Here is a 20,000-nt window from a genome sequence, read left to right as displayed (position 1 = left end):
GAACACACACGACGATGAGCGTTCGGGGAGACCGTCTGTCATTACAGACCAACTGGTGAGCTCAGTTGACGAATTCGTGAGGAACGATCGGCGCGTCACAATTGATGACATCTGTGAGCATTTTCCCAATGTTTCTCGAACAATTGTTCATGAAATTGTTAAACACCATCTGCATTATGCAAAAATTTGTGCAAGATGGGTCCCTCGCGTATCTCAATGAGCTGGCGGCGAAGGACTATGCAGCAGGAATACAGAAACTTGTCACACGTTATGACAAATGCCTTAATTTGCTTGGAGATTATGTTGAGAAGTAGTTTAAAGTATCCTCTTTCAAATAAATTTTTTTATGTTTGTTAATATTTACTTTTGTGTCTTTATTTCACGAACGGGTACTACTTTCCGGATGACCCTCGTAGTATGTTGTTCTCTCCCGAATTTCGTCGTTTCCATTTACCTTACTCGAGGGGAGCGTGGCCACGAAGGGAGAGGAGGGCTTGCCCGACAGTAGGTTGCTGCATATCGTTGCCGGTGCTAAAAAGCCCGTGCGCCCTCCCCCTTTGACCTCATTCCTCCGGGGAGGGGGGTGGTTCCGAGGAGCGGCGATGACCTCTGACGACCTCGGAGGAAAGGACGCTGGAACCCTCACCCCTGCGCCCTTACCCAGGAAAGTGGCCACTTTGCATGTCGAGCGACATTCATTTTCCGATCACCCGATACGCCTGGCCCGTTTATTGCCTCGCGATCACATAAGCCCGATCCCATATCTGTAAATCCGCCCTTCTCGGTCCTCAAATTCCACTCCTACCGAAACACCTCTCTTTATCTCTATAACACAAGCTAACACACACAAATACGTGTGTTTATGCACATGTATATATATTTATATTATATATATATATATATATATATATATATATATATATTTGTACACACAAATATATACATATACATACATACATACATCTATATATATATATATATATATATATATATATATATATATATATATATATATATATATATATATATATATATGTGTGTGTGTGTGTGTGTGTGTGTGTGTGTGTGTGTGTCGCGGTATCTCAGGGAGTAGACCCCTGACCGGAGGGCCTGGGTTCGAATCCCGGGTAAAGCCACTCTGGGCACCCATAGTTCTACCCAAGCTATCTGATTTTTCGGGTACCAAATCTTCCATGAGAAACCATAACCGGTACAGGAAAAGGAACTGGCCCCCCTACCCTGATATGTGAACTTCACACGCCGTTGGGCTTAGTACTGGGTAAACTGTACCATCCAAACCGATCTTCGGGTTGATTCCTGTGTTAATGGTTTATATATATATATGTATATATATATATATATATATATATATATATATATATATATATATATATTTGTGTGTGTGTGTGTGTGTGTGTGTGCGTGCAGATATAAGATGATCAGGGGGACATAAAATTTTCCGATGCGGAGGTGTCTTTCTTTTCTCTCGTCTCCTCACCCTTTTTCCCGGTGCTCAATCTTTTGCGCCACTCGCAACGGAGTTGTTCGCCGCGAAGCTCCTCGTCCCCTCCACCGTCCCTCCATCGGGTGTGCTGAGGGGGATTCCCCTCTCCCCCTGACGGTGCCTAGTCTTGTCCCTCCCCTCGGGGTTTGGACAAATTTTCCGCTCTTCTGGAACGAAGGAAGGAGCTCTCGGGAGAAGTCCTTCAATGCGCACCCCGAGCCTTTTTATCCTTCCAACATGGACGCTGTGCGACCATGTTGGAAAGATAGGGGCGAATTCCATCCGCCTTGTCGGGTCAGCCGTGTCGGCGAACGTCTTTAAATCTTTGCGTCTGAATCACTTCGGGGCCCTCCACTAGTAATTAGGCGCAAAAGCTTAACAATAACTGTGATAAAAGAATATTATATTTGTCTCCCTCTTGGGTTTTGCCTTTGAGTTTGAGCACCTGGGGGGGGGGGAAAGGGGGGGGGGATTTGCGTTTGACGTTTTCATTCGGGGAGGTCTCACTTAATGTGATTTTTATTTTCCCCCATAATTTCTTTCTTTGTGCATCCGTCGTCCGTGGTGGGTCGTCTTTAACGTGGCCTGCACCCGGCTGAAGTAATAAATTTCGTCTTTGACGTCGGGTGTAGTCCACGCGCCTTCAACAAGTAGCGGTAGAGCTAGATGGGAGAAGGAGGGAGGCGATAAAATGCTCCTCGGTCCTCTCCTCCTCTCCGCCCTTCACTCCCTCCCCCCTGAGAGCTGCTCTCGTTCGCTTCCCTTCCTTCGGGAGCGTTTTTCGCCCCCATGAGGTCGGGGGCGGCCAAGGGATGCTTGCCGCATGTTTATCGACTCCGAGGCAGCCAACCAAGTGTCCTCCGTCGGCGTGAATATCCGAGATCTGAGTGGAGAGAGGGGTAAATGAGGGAAGGGGAAGAAATGTCGGGGAAGTCGATCATAGCAATATCACGGATGCATGGGCTTGTAGACGTGTGATCGTTATTTTATGGGCTAAGTTTAGGAATTGGAGAAGGAAAAATACTTTGAAAAGCCGTAACGTTCATTTTTTTCTGATTTTCGCCCCTAGAATATTTGCATTTGATGTGCATTTCAGATTTTCCACCTACTGAAGTCATATAGTGTTATAAACATGACAAACAATGTATGCAGATGGAGGAAAGGTGGTATTCCGGCGTGTAGAACGTTCAGTCAGGGGCGGGGGGGGGGGTTCAAATACAAGGGCGTCATCACATTGCCGTGTGACTTTCTGATTACGGGAGCTAAAGTAGCTCAGGGAAAGGAACTGGTACCTCTACCTGGAATTATTTTTCGCTTCACACGCCGTAGGACTGAGTACCATGTGACCTCTAGCTTCGACTGTTAAACCCCCTTAGATTTGAAGAGTAGCTCAGGCGGGATTGGAAGCGACGACATTTGTTTGGCCAGAGAGCACTTCACTCACCAGGCTAGCTGAGTCGGCTATTCTTATTATTGGGAGTCCGGTATGACCTCAAAACTTAAGCAGCACCTCACCAGCTCAAATTTTACTGCAGTCGTTCAGTGGATTTTTCGAGTGCCTTCTGAACAGCGAATTGAAAATCGTCATTAGGGATTCTACAATCATCTGTACATTGATTCCTCATTATCTGGGTCATAAGACATGGATTCCTTCGGTTTTAATAAGCTCTGGCGATGATTCAAAGTTCCCGCAGTTACTTATTCCGCCGTATGTCTTCTTGTGTTTTCGAACGCAATTCTTCCACACGGTATACCTAACGCGAGAAGAGATGAAACCCTTCAGTTCAGTGTCAATAGTCGTCTCAAATCTCTGAGAGCCTTTTGAGGTGTTTGTCGTAAGTCAAAATTTTCCATGTAATGGGTATTACAGCCCTGGGAGTTCCTGGGGAGACTCTTTTTGTCGAAAATCGGATGGGGAATCCCCACGTAGGAGATCCTTTAAGGGTCCCAGAGCTGAGGGACTGCTATTAATACGAACCTTAACCTTAGTAATCCCAAAACACTCGACGCCGTATGCACCCAAACACCTAAGTCAGTAAAGCGCTGTGAAACCCCTTCGGTCGAGTTCAGTGACCTGATTAAAGCTTCGCAATTGCAGAACTTAAAGATGGTTACCTTATCGTCTTAGGATTTTTTTCGTAAGTCTATCGCCTCATTCACATAATGATCATCTCCTCTGTCTGGAATCGAAGAGCCCACGGTAGGTGGAGTTATAGGCCGAACTGACAAATTTATTGATCCGTTGATAATGTAGGTAATGGCCTCGTTAACTCTTTTGGCGTTGTAGGGGCGTTTATGGGGGGAGGGAACGGGGTGAGATGTTGTTTGGTTTTTTTCGGATCATTTTATTGGAGTGTTCCTGTACAGAATCGTCGGCCCCTGGTCCTGATAAAATAAACGAATAACAGCTCTGGATCCCCCGGAGTAGTAGTGTGATATACATAAAAAACCGTTTCCATTCAATCGAAACATTAATATTTTTATTTGTGGTGGAGCGGCGTCGCAGTTTTCGTACGGAAAACCATTTTGCAATTTGACTGAGGGGAGGGGGGAAACTCGTTTTCGGCAAAATGTGCCCAGCGTTCACGTTCGGGTAGGAGAGCGCTGAAGTGGGGAGTTGTCCCACCCCCGCCCCACCGACGAGCGTGTCGCTTCGCGCCTTGTCGGTGATTTGTTTGTGTTCATCACCGCCCTTCAAGGTTGCGCACCGGGTGGGGGGGAGTGGGTGACTTGCCGCCGTCCGTTCACCTCGCCCCGTCACGTGCGTCGATGGATGCCGGTCCTCGCGGGCGGCTCGCGGTCCCCCGCCCACCATCGGTCACGTGACCCCGGCACCCTTCCCCCGTGGCGCGGCGTCAACAACAGCCAGCCCCCTCTTGGCTGGGAAGGCAGGCAGGCACTATCCCAGCCGAGCCCCGCCGTCACTTCTAACACCCGATGCCCTCGCTGGATCACGCGGTGGCCGCACCACGGGGGAGAGGTGGGAGCGGAGCTTTTGGGGTTTCGAATACGCGGCACCCAGCGGGAAGGGGGGGGGGGAAGAGAATCGATAGAGGGAGAGTATGGAATGGGGGAATTTCGCGTGTTCTCGATCGGGAGGAGAGGTAGGGGGTTCTCTTTAACCCCTTTCCCCTCCTCCTTGCCCCCCGAGTATCTATCTTTCCTGTGCGATCTATTGGGGGTCGTTATTGGCGCGTGTGCCGCCGAGGTTGCGTGCGTGGGGGTATCCCTCGAAAGCCGCACCCCCCCCCCCCCGGCCTTCCCGACCCACCTCCCCGACCCACTAACCCCCTCGGCTCCCGCACGGGGAAGGAAGCGGATTCGTATTGATCCGTGACTGCGCGAAGAGACGAGTGGGAGAGGAGGGAGCCGGGTCGGCGAAGGTGGGGGGGGGGGCAGGAGAGGGGGGGTATGAGAAATAGTCATCAGGGTTGTTGGCAGCCCTTCTCCCGGCTCGGCTCTCGAAAGAAACCTTTACGGCGGCTGCTGCCTCCCGTCCTCCCCCGTTCTCCTTGCTCCAGTCAGATTTCTGCGCCTTCACCCCATCTCCGCGCATCCACCCCACCTTGTGTCGGTTGTTGTTTTACCCGTCCGCCCTTACTCCCTTCCCCCCAACCCACCCACTAAACCCCCCGGTCTCTCCCCGACCTCTTCTGATAGCGGAGGCATGCCGGGTAAATGATTGCGCGAGTGTATGCGGCAACCCGTAGGTTCTCACACCACTCACTCCCCTCGCTTTGTTTTGGCTTGTTTCTCTCGGGACTTAGTACTGGCTGCTGCTGCTCCTTCGGCCGCCGGCGCCGCTTTGATGCGACTGGGGGCAAGAGCGAAAGGGGGGGTGGATCGGGGCGAGGGGGGGGCATGAAATCACAACGAGAACTACGTGTGTGTGTGTATGTGTGCGTTTGTATGTCGGAAGACTTTCCATGAGTGCCGTTTCGTTGTCGAGAGTGCGTTGCTTTTATCCTCGTTTTTGTAACGAGGGCGGCAAAACGTAATGTTTCGTGTCTTGCCGGATAATCTCTCCCTCGGGATGTCCCCGGCCGGCTTCTGAGTTTGGATTTGGCTATTTACGTGGTTTGATTTGAATTCGGTTCATTTCTCTAATTGCTTCTTATGTGGAAGTTAGTTTCCTCGGCCGCTCTCGTTGCTCAGTCACATCTGTGGTCGCATCGCCAGAAACCGGACAGAAGTTTTGGATTCGAAATTTCGGGTCACGTCGATATTTTCGTGCTGGTAGTATTTTTTTCTCGTCGTAGGTTTCGTAAATGTCTTGATATTCCATTTTTCTATTAATACTGTAGCTAAGCTCCAGTCTGCTTGAGGGAAAATGGCGGTAGATTCTGTATTGAAAACAACATTAAAGGATTGATCAGCGTGCCGGTTTTCGAGTATTATGATGATCTTAAATCAAAATTAAGACGGAGATGCACGTCATAAAAATGGATGTGAGATCTTGTAATGGATTCGAAAAGTTGGCTCATTTTTGACACCTTTTGGCTGGTGAATTCAGCGGAGAACGTCAAACATTTGACTACCCTCAATTTCTGCTACACTTGAAAATGACGTTAACATAAATAGGAATGGTGGCCGACACTAATTATTGCAGTTGTATAATTTTTCATATCCTATATAATTTAATGCGCCAGTTGTTCCAGCTATCGTTGGCAGTGAACCACTCCTTAGGGTCTCGTATTGAAAGCTCCTTCACGTCTCTCGATCTGCGTTGCTACATGTAGTTTTAATTCATGAATCGCGTGTAAATTTGTCGGCAGAAAACATTTTCAAATGATGTGTTTGCATATTTATTGCTATACTGTATTATTTGGGAAGGAATCTAAGAAAAGTGGCTGCAGTTAAAAAACACCGCAGCGCAGAAAAATTACATGTACTGCAGAATCCGTTACCATGTATTACATATGCGCGTAGATGGTATATTTCGGAATTTATTCGAGAAAGGATGTATTTCTCGGAAAGGAAAAAGTATGCATCATTGTCTAACCTTAACAAAAATAATTCACTTCATGAAAAACAACCTGCTCAAGAAAAGCATGCAGGCCCCACGAATATTGTAGCCAAACCGTGTAGGCGCCTACAACTGCCATTAAAAATAAAATCTTGTGGATATCCCTAATCTAAATCCAAGTACCTGAACGTAAAATGATTGAAAATAGCAACTGAGCGATCAGGAAAGTATAATTATTACATTAATGTGTGATGAATGCCTAACGAGCCACCGGCACCACGTGGGTCACTTAGGTCACCCAGACGATTGGACAGTTTCCTTACCAAATGAAGCCTCACTGTTTGGGGCATCTTGTTACTGCAGGGTATGCATGTGGTAGGTGTGCTACATTTTATGAAATATACCAATTAACATTCCGACATTCACTTCTTAAAGGCTTCCAACTCTTTATTTAATATCTTCGGGCCTCCTCACACAAAAGGCGTCTCTCGAGTCCGAACCACTTTTAAAGAACTAACAACCGTAGTTTAGAGCGAATCCAATTTTAAAGCTAATTACCACATCTTGGTTTGTTCCAAGAACCCTTCGTTGTCCCGTCATCCCTTGTACAAAAATTGCCTCGATATTCATTATTATTTTTAACCATGACCTTAGCCATTGTATTTGTTGATTTTAATTCGATTACCATCATGTTTGATCACGAATTCCTTTATTACTATGAGACTCCCCATATGGTTTGTTTTATGTTAGCGGCCTTGGCCATTGCTCTTTAAAACAAGATTTATGATCATTGACATTCCTTTAAATTCCTGATTTATTGTGTATGGTGTTTCTTTCGTTCAATTCCACCCGAGTATATGTTATTTTTGTAATGAAACTCGTTTACTTTGTTTGAATATCATTCACCTTTGTCGAACCGTATTTTAGAATGCTGCGACGTTTTTTTTTCTTTTCAGTTTACACTTGAGCTACGTACTTTTGAAGGCGGAAGGGTGGAACAATCGAAGAGCTGTCCGAAATATCTTTGTTTAAAAGATAATTATTTCTTAAAGGTGCGAAAATGTTTGGCTCGAAAAAAACGTAAGAGTTAGGTATTTCCATCCGGGTGCCTCTGACGTGTGTCGACGTTTTTTTTAGCTGTGGGAAACTCCTGCCAATACGGTGGTGGTTCTGATTTGCCAGCACACCTCAAGGATATGCATGCTTACTAGTTTAGTATTCATTAGACAGTATATCTTGCGTAGTGTGGGGGGAAGTTGTGGAAGTAGCTTTGAATTAGCGTAACGTGTTCAAAGAAACAACGCACTGCTATTGCAACTATTTCTGGAATTGAAGTGACTAAGTCGTCGGAGGAAGATACACTAAAATATTAATGTAGTTTTCCAAATGAACTCATCTCATGTTTTGGTGCCCAATGTCCCTTTGTCAAATTTCATTGGAAAGTCAGAGTTGTTGACATTATGGACGGCGATAAAGAAATGCACAGGCAATTGCTGTGAAGTTACTAGTTCATCTTTGATTGGTCGTGGGTCCAATAATTTTCGCAATCTTGGGAGGTGCGACAGGGAAGGTATACCTATCGATTGACGCCGAAGCACCATATACTTTTCGGTATGAATGGATGCCGGTAGTATTTCCTTGGCCAACACTAGTGACCTCACTACACTCGCCTGCATCCCCTGACGCAGAAAGAGGGAAGTTGGCAGGTCGGAGCGAACCCCGCTGCGGGATATTTGTCGAATCGCCAACGCTCTACTGGCCACCCCATCAGCATAGCACCCCCCCCCCCCCGCCTCTCCACCACTCCCGCCCACCCGTTTTCCGTCGCGGCGTCGTATGTGCGCCAGTAGTCTATTTTGGGCCCGCACGGTGTTCCGCGAAGCGCGTAGTTAGGGGTGTCCGCAGGTTCCCTTATAGTTGAGGTGGTCCCGCGGCGGCGACGAGTGGAATATGAAAACTGGCTTCGTTAGCCGGATGCGATGGAAGTGCTAGTGGATGGAAGTGAAGGGGAAGTGTCTCTCAGACGGTACGGCGACCTTGGACTACAAGGTGCGCGTGGAGTGGTTGGGTCTCGATGGCACTCCGAGGGTCAATCACACTATGCGCGTCTGGTGGTCTCCGCTGGGGAGTCGCGCCGTCTGCCTCGAGGAAGGTCCGGGGGGGCCTCCGGTCGCCCTGCGCCGCGCCGTCGAAGGGGACCTCGCGGTCGGCCTTAGTGGCGGGGGCATCATCAACTTTCTGAGGAGTCCCGGGCTCTTCGTTCTGCTCATCCCTCTGCTGGTCTTGCTCTCCTTCCCGTACATCACGTCTCTCCTTTCCCGCATAGTCCGTTTCAAGTCTTCCACTACCCCCGACTCCTCCGACTACTGTGATTCCGATGCCGAAGTGAACAGCTCCGACGTGTGCAACGGTACCGATGAGTATGGGAGCGAGAGTTTCGATACCGATCTGTACAACGCGAATGCATACGATTGCATATCGTACTGCTCCCCGTTATATGACGACATCGTGTATGGCTCCGAACCGTATGAAACCGAAGATTACGGCTCTGAAGTGTACAGACCCGATGTGTACAACCCCGACGTGTACGATTCGGAGGTCTGCCCTTCAGACACATATCGCTCCCACGTATACGGCTCTGATGACTACTTCACTGATGTCTGCGCCACAGAGCGGGTGCCCATCGCCCCGCCGAGGAAGTTCGCCTTTCGACGGCTCTATTCCAGGTGTGAATAATTTCCGCGCTGCCATCCACGTACTCCCTTTCGGGAGAGAATTAGTGTACAGATCCACTTTAGCTGCTACGGCTTCTGATCTCCGGGCCGCGTGACGCAGCGTTGCCGACTACTGTAAATTACCTCTTTTTGTTCGGCTTATGATTATTTTATCACAATCTTAAACAGTCTATTGTGAATCCCCGCGACGAAATGGTAAGAAATAAACCTTAGACCGTTCCTGGATGAAGAGCAATAACGCAGATAGTGTAAACATTATTATCAGAATTTGCCCCATTTTCAACAGGAAACAAAGGTTTTTCTTATGATGATTACAAAGGAATTAATGCTTTAGATTTTTGCTTTTTAGCGTTTAAGTGTTATTTAAAAGAAGGAAATTCTACCAGTTTTTCATTAGCTTAGATCGCATTTTTTTTGGTTGAGTCATGCGGTTCTTCCGATCAATGGTTTGTCGTCTCTAAAACATGCATGCATAAAACGTACTCTCTTTTGGAAGAAAAGGCCCATTTTCCTTCGAATAGCTAAGTGCTCAACTCCTACCGTTGCAAAATTCTGACCAGGTTGTATTAATTTGATGTGTATCTAAGTTTAATTTTTGCTTATTTCACGATTTCATCTTGAATGTTGCGATATATTCATAGAACGGGAACGACCCCTGTCTTATATTCTTTGAATGCGAATGACTCCTTGTCTAACTTTGACTTGACTCCTCTTGTCTAACTTGATTCCTTGACTAACGTCTTTCCCATATCCCAAACATGACGGTATTGAGTGGTGCCCACGAGGACTTCGTTCCGGCGATTTTTCGATTGTTTCAACACGGAAGAGTCGGCTGCGTTGAGGATTAAGCTAGTAACGCTGTTATATCTCACAAGCCGACAGTAAAAATTCCAGGAAGTAAACTCCGCATTTTTTATGCTGCGGAAGGAGAAAGTTATTGCTGGGAAATTACGAATACTCCTGTTTTGTGAGAGATGTTTGTTCTTGAGTTTTGAGTTAGACGGTCCGTTGGCACCATGCCAGTGGAAAGTCACTCTGAAGATTCTGGAAGCTTGAAGTGCAAGTTCGAAGTTGCTGACCTTGTGTTAATTACAGTAGAATTTTTTGGGGCAGTTTCCACCCTTATCTATCACCGCACATCGCACGCACGCCAATCTCCCGGTTAATGTACATTTATCGATCGAATGAAGGCGCCGATTTTTAAAATTTTAACTATCACCGTCCATTCACTCGAAAAATTTGGAAATAAGTCCGAAATGAAAACTTCCGTGCTTTGTTACAATGTGCCCACTCCAGACCTACGCTTCTTTGTAATTACGAACTTCCCCTCAGACTCAGCGTGTCTTTCCAGGGAATGCAAAATCACTATAAATAAAATGTGAATGTTCAATCTATGGCATTCTTTTGCAAATTATCTAGTTCAAAATTTTACTGTATCTGCGATTTATTTAGAGTTTTGGAAATGTACAACTCTGTATCGCCTTGTGGAATCAAAGACTTTTCAAGAATTTTGGCGATGAATATTTGACGAGAATCTAATGAGACTTCCGTCTGAGGTCACCAGGTTATTGATTCATTACTCTTATCAGGCTCAATTTTTTTAGTTTTGCAATGTACTTATTTTTTTGTATCTCCTTTGTAATTTCATCCTATTTAATGGAAAGAGTTGTAAAAGTTAGTGTATATTCACTTCTAACTCCTGCATTTCCCTATTCTCTGTTCTACAAAGTGTCAGTCTAGAATACTCCCGCTGAAATAAACTGTACTGAGAGAGGTAATTAGATTGAAAGTTCAAGATTGATGAACCCTTAATAACTTTAAAGATCCAAATGTTAACATTACCGGATGAGAGTCCAACTTATTATGTCAAGTACCTGACAAGTACCAACTCTTGTGAATTGGTCAAAATTAGTCATAGCCAGGTCTATTTTAGAGAGGTAGATTAATATATTGCATTTTCCAGCCACATACTTACATGTGAGGCCTCTGAAATGAGTGGGAATTGATGCATTGCTCATTCAAAACTTGGACAGTCAATTCCCTGTTAGCCACAAATGGATTGTATGTGTTATGGATTACCATATACAGGAAAAATAATTTAGTAGCAGCAGTTGTTTAGTGAAATGTAGGCCTTTTATTGAGTGCTCTTACGTAAATAATTTTGTTCTAAATATCAAAGGAGTTGTCATAGGGGTAACTACTCTATTGGTTAGGTTTTCTAAATATGTATCTACTTCATTGTGAGTTATGTCTTACGTTTAATTTATTGTTTCACCTTTTTTTCATTATATACTCTTATCATTTTCAGTGGGTTTCAGGCCACATATAATTGGGAGTATACAGTAGTGGCAAAAAATGACTCAATGAAGTCGAGTTTTTTTCATGTAAAATTATACTTATCAAACCTGGTATTTGTGTGCAGGTCCAAAATGTATTTTATTTTATTGAAAATGAAGCAATCACATTTTCTTTTAAAATTCAAATAATTTCGTTCTTTTTTAATTCCAGATCTGAACCAAGGAATTCATTTTCCAATGAAAAGGTTGGAGATGAAGAAGATGAAGAGATTCTAGGCTCCGATGATGATGAGCAGGAATCGCCTAAAGATTATTGCAAAGGTAACACCATCCTTTTTTTATCTGCATGATAAAATATCTGGTAGTGTAACTCTGCCCTTTGACTTTCATGAATACAAAATATGGTGGTGTGGTCTCAAGAGTGTGTCCTTAAAAGGTTTGTTAAAACCTTATTTTTTTGTTATGAATACATATTGACATGCGAAGGTTTCCATTTTCATCAGCATTTAAATCCAGAGATTGGTATACTGCAGCCTTCCATTCTTCACTATTGTGCTAATTCGCTCACCCCCTCATAGCTTTTCTGTTTTATGTCCTTCTTAATTTCTCCTATGTACCAGTCTCTTTGTCCTCCTCAAAGCATCTTCCCTTCTATTATGTTTCTAACTAATGTATTCTGCCACAAGGTGTGTCCAATCCATCCAGTTTTTTGCCATAGGGTTCTCTATATAGTTCTTTCCTCTTCTGCTCTTTTATACACTTCCTCGTTCATCACCTTGTCTGTTTATTTAATCTTTAGCAATCTCCTTTAGCACAATATTTCGAAGGATACCATTTTGCTGATCCACTTTTACAATGCTCCATGTCTCTGATCTATAGAGTGTTGTACTCCATATGAACATTTTGATGAATTAATTGTTGTAAAGAAATGCAGAAATTCATCTCTTTCATGGTAGTGAGTTGTAAACACACCCTGCCAACTCAGGGGTGAAGGGACTGAAATGTCACTAATAGTTCGATTGTTTTTCATATGCCAGTTTAGATGACTCCATTAACGAGGGCGGTTCAATAAGTACCCGTGTTAGAAATGAAGAAAACATTTTTTTTTATTTTTCAACGTCGTCCCCTTTTAGAAAGATACACTTCTCCCAACGTTCCGGCCATTTTTTAACCCCTCCAAAAAATAGGATTTGTCGAGCTCTCCAAAATACGCCTCTGTCTCGGCGATTACTTCCTCGTTTGAGCTATTTTTTTCCCTCGAGCCATTTCTTCATGTTAGGGAATAAGAAAAAGTCGCAGGGAGCCAGATCGGGTGAATGCGGGGGGTGCGGCAGCAATTCATAACGTAGTTCATGCGGTTTGGCGGCGACAACTCCGGATGAATGTGCTGGTGCGTTATCGTGGTGAAACAGCACCTTCTTTGTCACCAAATGCGGCCGTATCTCCTTCAATTTTTTGTCAAAGCGATCCAATAACTCACTGTAGTATTTCCCAGTGATCGTTCTTCCTTTTTCTAAAAAATCCATGAGGATGACCCCATTTGCATCCCAAAAAACCGTCGCCATGACCTTTCCGGCCGATCGGACCATCTTCGCCTTCTTCGGAGCAGATTTACCGAGAAATCCATTGTTTTGATTGTTGCTTAGTTTCTGGTGTGTAATGATGAATCCAGGTTTCATCAACAGTGATAACCCGACGCAAAAACACCTTCGGATCTCGCTTAAATGGCTGCAAACACTGCTTCGAAGTTGACAGCCGGATCAGCTTGTTGTCCACCGTGAGCAATCGCGGCACCCATCGTGTAAAATATGAATTGCCGTTCCGGTCGACACGCCCACGGCTTCTGCTACTTCGCGCACATTCGTTCGTCGATCAGCGAGAATCATGGCGTGGATTTTTTGAATGATTTCCTCGGTAACCACGTCTGCCGGGCGTCCTGGTCGCTCCTCATCAAAAACAGATGTTCGCCCACGTTTAAATTCGTTGAACCAATATCTAACTATGGTCATAGATGGCGAAGTGTCCCCATAAACAGCATCCAACTTTGCTTTCATCTCCCCGCATTTCTTCCCATCCAAAAACAAAAAGCGAATTACCGAACAATACTGCTCTTTTTCCATCTCAGGGAAAATCAAGAAACACGTCTTACTCGAATGGCTGCCAAATCCAAACTAACCTTTAAATCAGTCTGAAATTTGTTTCACTGTCGTTTGATATATGGCAGCACACGATGATAACATAAACTTCCTTCAGGAACGCCCTTTGTCGTCAAACACGGGTACTTATTGAACCGCCCTAGTATGTGAAGCAACCTTTCAGCATCATAGAGAGGACTTAACTGTTGCATAAATACACTTGGCACTCTATTTGAAGCTTATTTATTGAACCGCCCTCGTATTAGTTAGCCATTAGAGCTGCTAAAATCATTAGGTGTGACTGATCTTAGAAAACGTATTTGTACTGAATATTCATAATTATTTATGTTTTTTAAATTAAAAATTTTCCTCAAGGTAACGTGCAAATGTTGAACCAGAGTATGTTGGACTTCTGGTCTCTTGAAATCGTTTGAATTTCAGCCATTGAAAATGTCGACCATAGTTTGTCAAAAACATTGCAATGATTGCATGTGAAATAATTCATACACTTGATCGCTTAATGTGGGTGTTCCTGCTGTAAATAACTTACCTGTTTGCCCTCCACCCCAATTCTGTGTTCATATTCTTTTTTGGCACACATTTCCAATTGAATGAGCTGGTGAATGATGATCAACTCGTTTTACTTTTCCTTGCATAAATTTGTCTTTCTTCTTGTAATAATTAATAACTTTAGTATATCTCTCTCCTCTAAAATACTCGGTTACCCTACACAAGACACTACATTCTCATGCTGATACATTTGTTTTGTATTCTCAATCAGAACTGGTGTATTTCCATTCATTCATGGTCAGCAAGGCTTTGATTTAGTAATACATTGTGTGTAAGGCAATGAAAAAGTGTGATGAATAATGTGCCATTTGGCCTCATCCATGACACTAGCTGAATATGCCCTGAAGTGATTAATAATGAAAGAAGAACAATCTGTTATAGTTGTGATAGGGTCATGCCGAAGGATGGATTGAAGGTTATGGATGTTAATAAATGCATGTGCATTATAAAAATGCAGAACACATTTTTCATTTCAACTTGAACTTAGGTGTTTCCCATGGTAATCTCTCAACCCTTACCTTTTTCTGGCATATTTATTAGTTTGGTTGTATTCTCTTTCAGAATATTTTTAATTTATTTGCCCTAAATCTCCACTGTAAATGTCTAAGTTGTCCCTAATGTGCATTTGTAATCATTGTGAATATATACTTATGTGGTAATAATGAAATTGCTGCTTTACTCAAGAATTATAAGTTGAATTTGATGCTGCATCAATAAATGCTTGTGAAGTTTTTCTAGATACCATGTAATAATGCCAATCCTCATATAATACTACCAGAATTACCTACTCATTAAAGTGTTTTGTGTAAATGTATATTGCTCTAACCAGATTGTAAATATCAATATCCAACAAAATATTTTTTTGCTAATGAGCACAGTTTAATGCTGCTTCAGTTGTTATTGGAGCCTCTTTTTCCGAGTAAGTTTAATTTTGTCTAAGGAAAGCTATGTTGCTTGCCTCCATTCAGTATTATTTTATCCTAAGTTTTTGCTCACTTATAATAACCGTGTAAAGCAACTTCTGCTTCATGACTGTATGTGCATTTTCATTCTTAACAAGACGTCATTTCTTTCATTTAAAACTTCACAGTGAGCATTAGAAGTGTGCAGTCATTAATATAGTCATTAAAATTGAAACTGTTTTGTTACAGGTGGATACCATCCTGTCAAAATTGGCGATCTTTTCCATAACAGGTACCATGTAGTGAGAAAGTTGGGATGGGGGCACTTTTCTACTGTGTGGCTCTGTTGGGATCTAACGTAAGCTTCCATTCTGTTTTATGGCCAAAGTGAAGAATTTGACCTACCTTCCATTTATAAAGATCAGAGAAATTGTTAAGAACATTTCCAAAAGCATTTTTCGCAAGTGCCACATTTTTCAACATTGATTTGGATTTGTAATGTATAATGAATGATCACATTATGATTGACTTAAGCTAATACCAGTTTTATTTTTGAACTCATTTGCTTGTGTGTAGGCACATAAAGATATTTTAGTTATGTATTTCACATTCTTGCTAGGTAGTCTTTTAACAGGTATATTATCAGAGCTTTATCTTATTTATTAAACCACCTATTTGTTACTATCAATTAGGCAATCTGGCATGGTAGATTCACCAAGGGAAATTTAAAAAAATTGTAAATGTACGCATGTACATTATTAGCATGCAATATTGATTTAAATTTTGAAAAGTCATGGATATCTCTGTTGTGTCATTGCAGTATTGAAATATTCATTTCATTGCCTCATGAATTGTGTCCCTGTACAGAGTTAAAGCATAATTATTTCTCATTTTACATTTATTTGGCTATTTTTAACTTCATTTTTCTGATATTTAGCCATCTACATTCCTCATTTTTTAAATAGCTGACAATGCATTTTATACAGGGTTTAAATACTAAATTTAATGGCTGAGCTGATATCTATGTTGCATTTTCCTCTGTGACGTTGAGAAAGTGTGCTATGTTCAATAATCTAACTAATATGTAAATCTGAAAATTAATTTGTGTGTTTCTTTGGGGTCACATAATGCCAGGTCAGTACGGAGTAGGGCTTCTATTTTTTTTAAATAAATAGTGTAAAAAGACACAAATTTACACAGAGTAGGCCTAATTTGGATATAGTTTTCTGGAAATTTTGTAGACAGAAAAAAATCAAAATTTAAAGGAATATATATTTTTCCACTCGCAGATGGCAGGAAATATTTGATTCAGAATTAGATTTCAATTCATTCACTTATATGTGGAGTGACAATTAAACTCCCTTTCTTTCTCTAGATATTATATCATTTTCAAAGTATATTATGATTTATGGTGAAAGTTCAGCAGACACTAGATGCATTTGAATTATTTCCTGGAAAATTCTATAGTTACGGAATATTTCTTTAAAAGTGTCTATTTATCTAGTCTATTTATCAGTTAACTGCTACTGTGCATTTTGATGGTCTTGAATTATTTCTTTGAGAGTTAACTTTTAAATTACTTTAGTTTTTTCTGAATTTGGTGTTTATTTTGTCTCGCAAAATTAAATTTCATTTATTGCAATAATTATAAAACTATTGTAATAATGATGAAGTTAAATACATTTATATTTTTTACAGTAGCGGTATTTCCTAATTACATTGTACATATTAAGGTTAGTTATAAAAAAAATAGTTATTTTATTAAGAATTATTTTTATTTGTATGTGTGCTATCTAACCATGTTACACAAGTGCTTCCAGAGGCCTATTATATAAATTTAAATCCAGTTACAGCTGTATGGATAATTTGGCCCAGGGAAGGTGGGCATTGGCGCAAGTGTTGATATTTATTTTTGTGTATGCATGTCTTGATTGTTTGCATGTTTTATATCTTAATTCCATCCCAGTTACTTTGTTTCTTATTGTGTTTAAGGATTGTAAATATGTGTTCTCTCTTTATAAGTTAGCTTAATCAAGAAAATATAAATTCATATATATCAAGTAAAAATTGCACTTGTCAATAGTATTTTTCATTTCCAAATATTGTTAATATCAAATGAATGACCTCATCATCTGTTACGTAAATTATGGTATGAAAAGATATTGCCTCTTCTGGGTGTAGCAACTTTTGGTATTGCTCAATAGAAATTCTTGTGATAATTTTTAAACTCAGCAAATTAGTCTAAAGAATTAGTAGCTTAATTGATTTCATTAATAAAACAGTTGATCTGGAATGCTGCTGAATCCCTAACTTTGATAAATAATGCATTAAGTTTAAAGTAAATCAACCAGGATGTTGCCCTTGAGGAAAGGGCAATATCCTGGTAGATTAAAAAATAGGTTATTGTATTTTTAAAATGTTTTAATAGCATATGTCCTGCACCAAATTGTTTCTGAAACAAAGAAATTTAAATAATATTTTTAAATTGAGAAACTTTCACTTGTTGCAGAAATGAGGAAAATTCAACTTAAATGAAACTGTTGGGTGGGATTAAAGGATAATATTATTGCATATCATTCTCTTGGCAATAGTTTCATAATGTAGTACTATTTCAGAAACAAATACAGGGCATACTGTCTTTACTATGTGGTTTGATTCCCAAATGTGGGAGACAAGTGCAGAATCTTTCTACCTTCCCTCGCCCTCTTTTTTCTTCCATATTGCCTGATCCATGTGTACTTTTCTTCACCTCCTATATATTTGTACATTGTTCCACACATGCTCTTCCTGAGACTCCTAATAATCCTTGTCTTGTGAATCTCTTCGGTCACATTTGCTTATATCTTTCTTGGTTTCCACCTTTCTCTCAAACCATTTAATCTTCTTTCATATATGGCAAAAAACACTAACCTAAACTGGGTGTGAAACCATGAACCTTCTCTATTTTCCTAACACCTCTCCTATTGGAACTATTAGCATCTGTGAAAGTGATGATTTACATGATGTAGTTCTCTATTAATACTTTTTTTCTACTCACATACGTACACAGACCCTAAAGTATAATATAACTTTGCCTTAAAATAGATAAGATAAAAAGGACCCTATTGTTTAAATGTTTCTTTTTTAAATTTTAAGCTCTGTTTATGCTATCTTCAGCGCTTTTATAGACTTCTCTACAGCTGGCAAAGGTGACCACTGAAACATTGTATGCGTGAACTTTCTTAATTATGTGTTATCTATATTTCAAAAGCTGTTTTTATGAATAAATAAATATTATGTATAATCATATGCTAATAATATGTGTGTATATATATGGGGGTCGCGGTAGTCCAGGGGGTAGAGCGTTGGACTGCTGACCGGAGGGGCCCGGGTTCGATTCCCAGGCAAGGCACTCTGGGCACCTGCAGCTCCACCCAAGCTATGTGATGTTTTCGGTACCAGATCTTTCTGGGAAACCATAACCGGCACAGGGAAAGGAACTGGCCCCCCTACCCTGATGTGTTCATTTCACATGCCGTTGGGTTTAGTACTGGGTGAACTCTACCATCACCTACCAAATGGACCTTCGGGTTGATTACTGTGTTTATGGTTTTTATATATATATAAATATATATATATTTATATATATAATATATATATATATATATATATATACATGTATATATATATATACATGTATACACACGAGGGTCATCCGGAAAGTAGTACCCGTTCGTGCCGCATGAAGTGCTGACGACGCGAGTAGCCGCTGGACGAGGTCAGATAGCTTCAGTGGCTTGTCTGCCTTCTCTGAGCCAAGTTGCGTGACGCTAGCATTGCCTGTGTTGTTTCTGTGATTGTTTACAATGTTTAAAAAAATTGAGAACGCCGCCAGTTGTGAAGTGAGGGCAGTGATTAAATTCCTCAATGCAAGAAACGTTCGCCCATGTGATATTCATCGCCAATTAAAGGAGGTGTATGGAGACAATGTAATGGACGAGTCGTCTGTTCGGCGGTGGTGTCGCAACTTCAACATGGGGAGGGGGAACACACACGACGATGAGCGTTCGGGGAGACCGTCTGTCATTACAGACCAACTGGTGAGCTCAGTTGACGAATTCGTGAGGAACGATCGGCGCGTCACAATTGATGACATCTGTGAGCATTTTCCCAATGTTTCTCGAACAATTGTTCATGAAATTGTTAAACACCATCTGCATTATGCAAAAATTTGTGCAAGATGGGTCCCTCGCGTATCTCAATGAGCTGGCGGCGAAGGACTATGCAGCAGGAATACAGAAACTTGTCACACGTTATGACAAATGCCTTAATTTGCTTGGAGATTATGTTGAGAAGTAGTTTAAAGTATCCTCTTTCAAATAAATTTTTTTATGTTTGTTAATATTTACTTTTGTGTCTTTATTTCACGAACGGGTACTACTTTCCGGATGACCCTCGTGTGTGTATATATATATTTATATATATAATATATATATATATTTATATATAATATATATATATATTTATATATAATATATATATATATATATATAATATATATATATAATGTGTATATATATATATATATATATTTATATATATTATATATATATATATATATATATATATATATATATATTATATATATATATATATATATATATATATTATATATATATATATATATATATATATATATATAATATATATATATATATATATATATATATATATATATATATATATATATATATATATATATATATATATATATATATATATATATATATATATATATATATATATATATATATATATATATATATATATATATATATAATATATATATATATATATATATATTATATATATATATATATATATAATATATATATAATATATATATATATAT

General features: G+C 40.9%; 1 protein-coding gene across 4 annotated transcripts in view; it reads left to right on the top strand.

The window, feature by feature from the left end:
• LOC139691256 (SRSF protein kinase 1-like) overlaps positions 1 to 15,486 on the top strand; it is a 153,795-nt gene extending 138,309 nt beyond the window's left edge. For 3 of the 4 annotated variants that reach the window (XR_011701576.1, XM_071589011.1, XM_071589009.1), the window contains 2 exons: positions 11,714 to 11,823; positions 15,359 to 15,486. Coding sequence is in view for 3 of the 4 variants with exons in the window: in XM_071589011.1 (XP_071445112.1) it covers positions 11,714 to 11,823; positions 15,359 to 15,471 (223 nt within the window). In the remaining variant the exon portion in view is untranslated. Of the gene's footprint in view, positions 1 to 8,332; positions 9,197 to 11,713; positions 11,824 to 15,358 lie in introns of those variants that run through there. The other variant, XM_071589008.1, reaches the window with a different exon arrangement.
• The last annotated feature ends 4,514 nt before the right edge of the window (positions 15,487 to 20,000 follow it).

Source organism: Hetaerina americana, unplaced genomic scaffold, assembly GCF_022747635.1.
Source record: "Hetaerina americana unplaced genomic scaffold, ioHetAmer1.1.p SCAF_31, whole genome shotgun sequence".
NCBI lineage: Eukaryota > Metazoa > Arthropoda > Insecta > Odonata > Calopterygidae > Hetaerina > Hetaerina americana.
The sequence above is the reverse complement of the archived record's forward strand: the minus strand, read 5'-3'. Positions and strand labels throughout refer to the sequence as shown.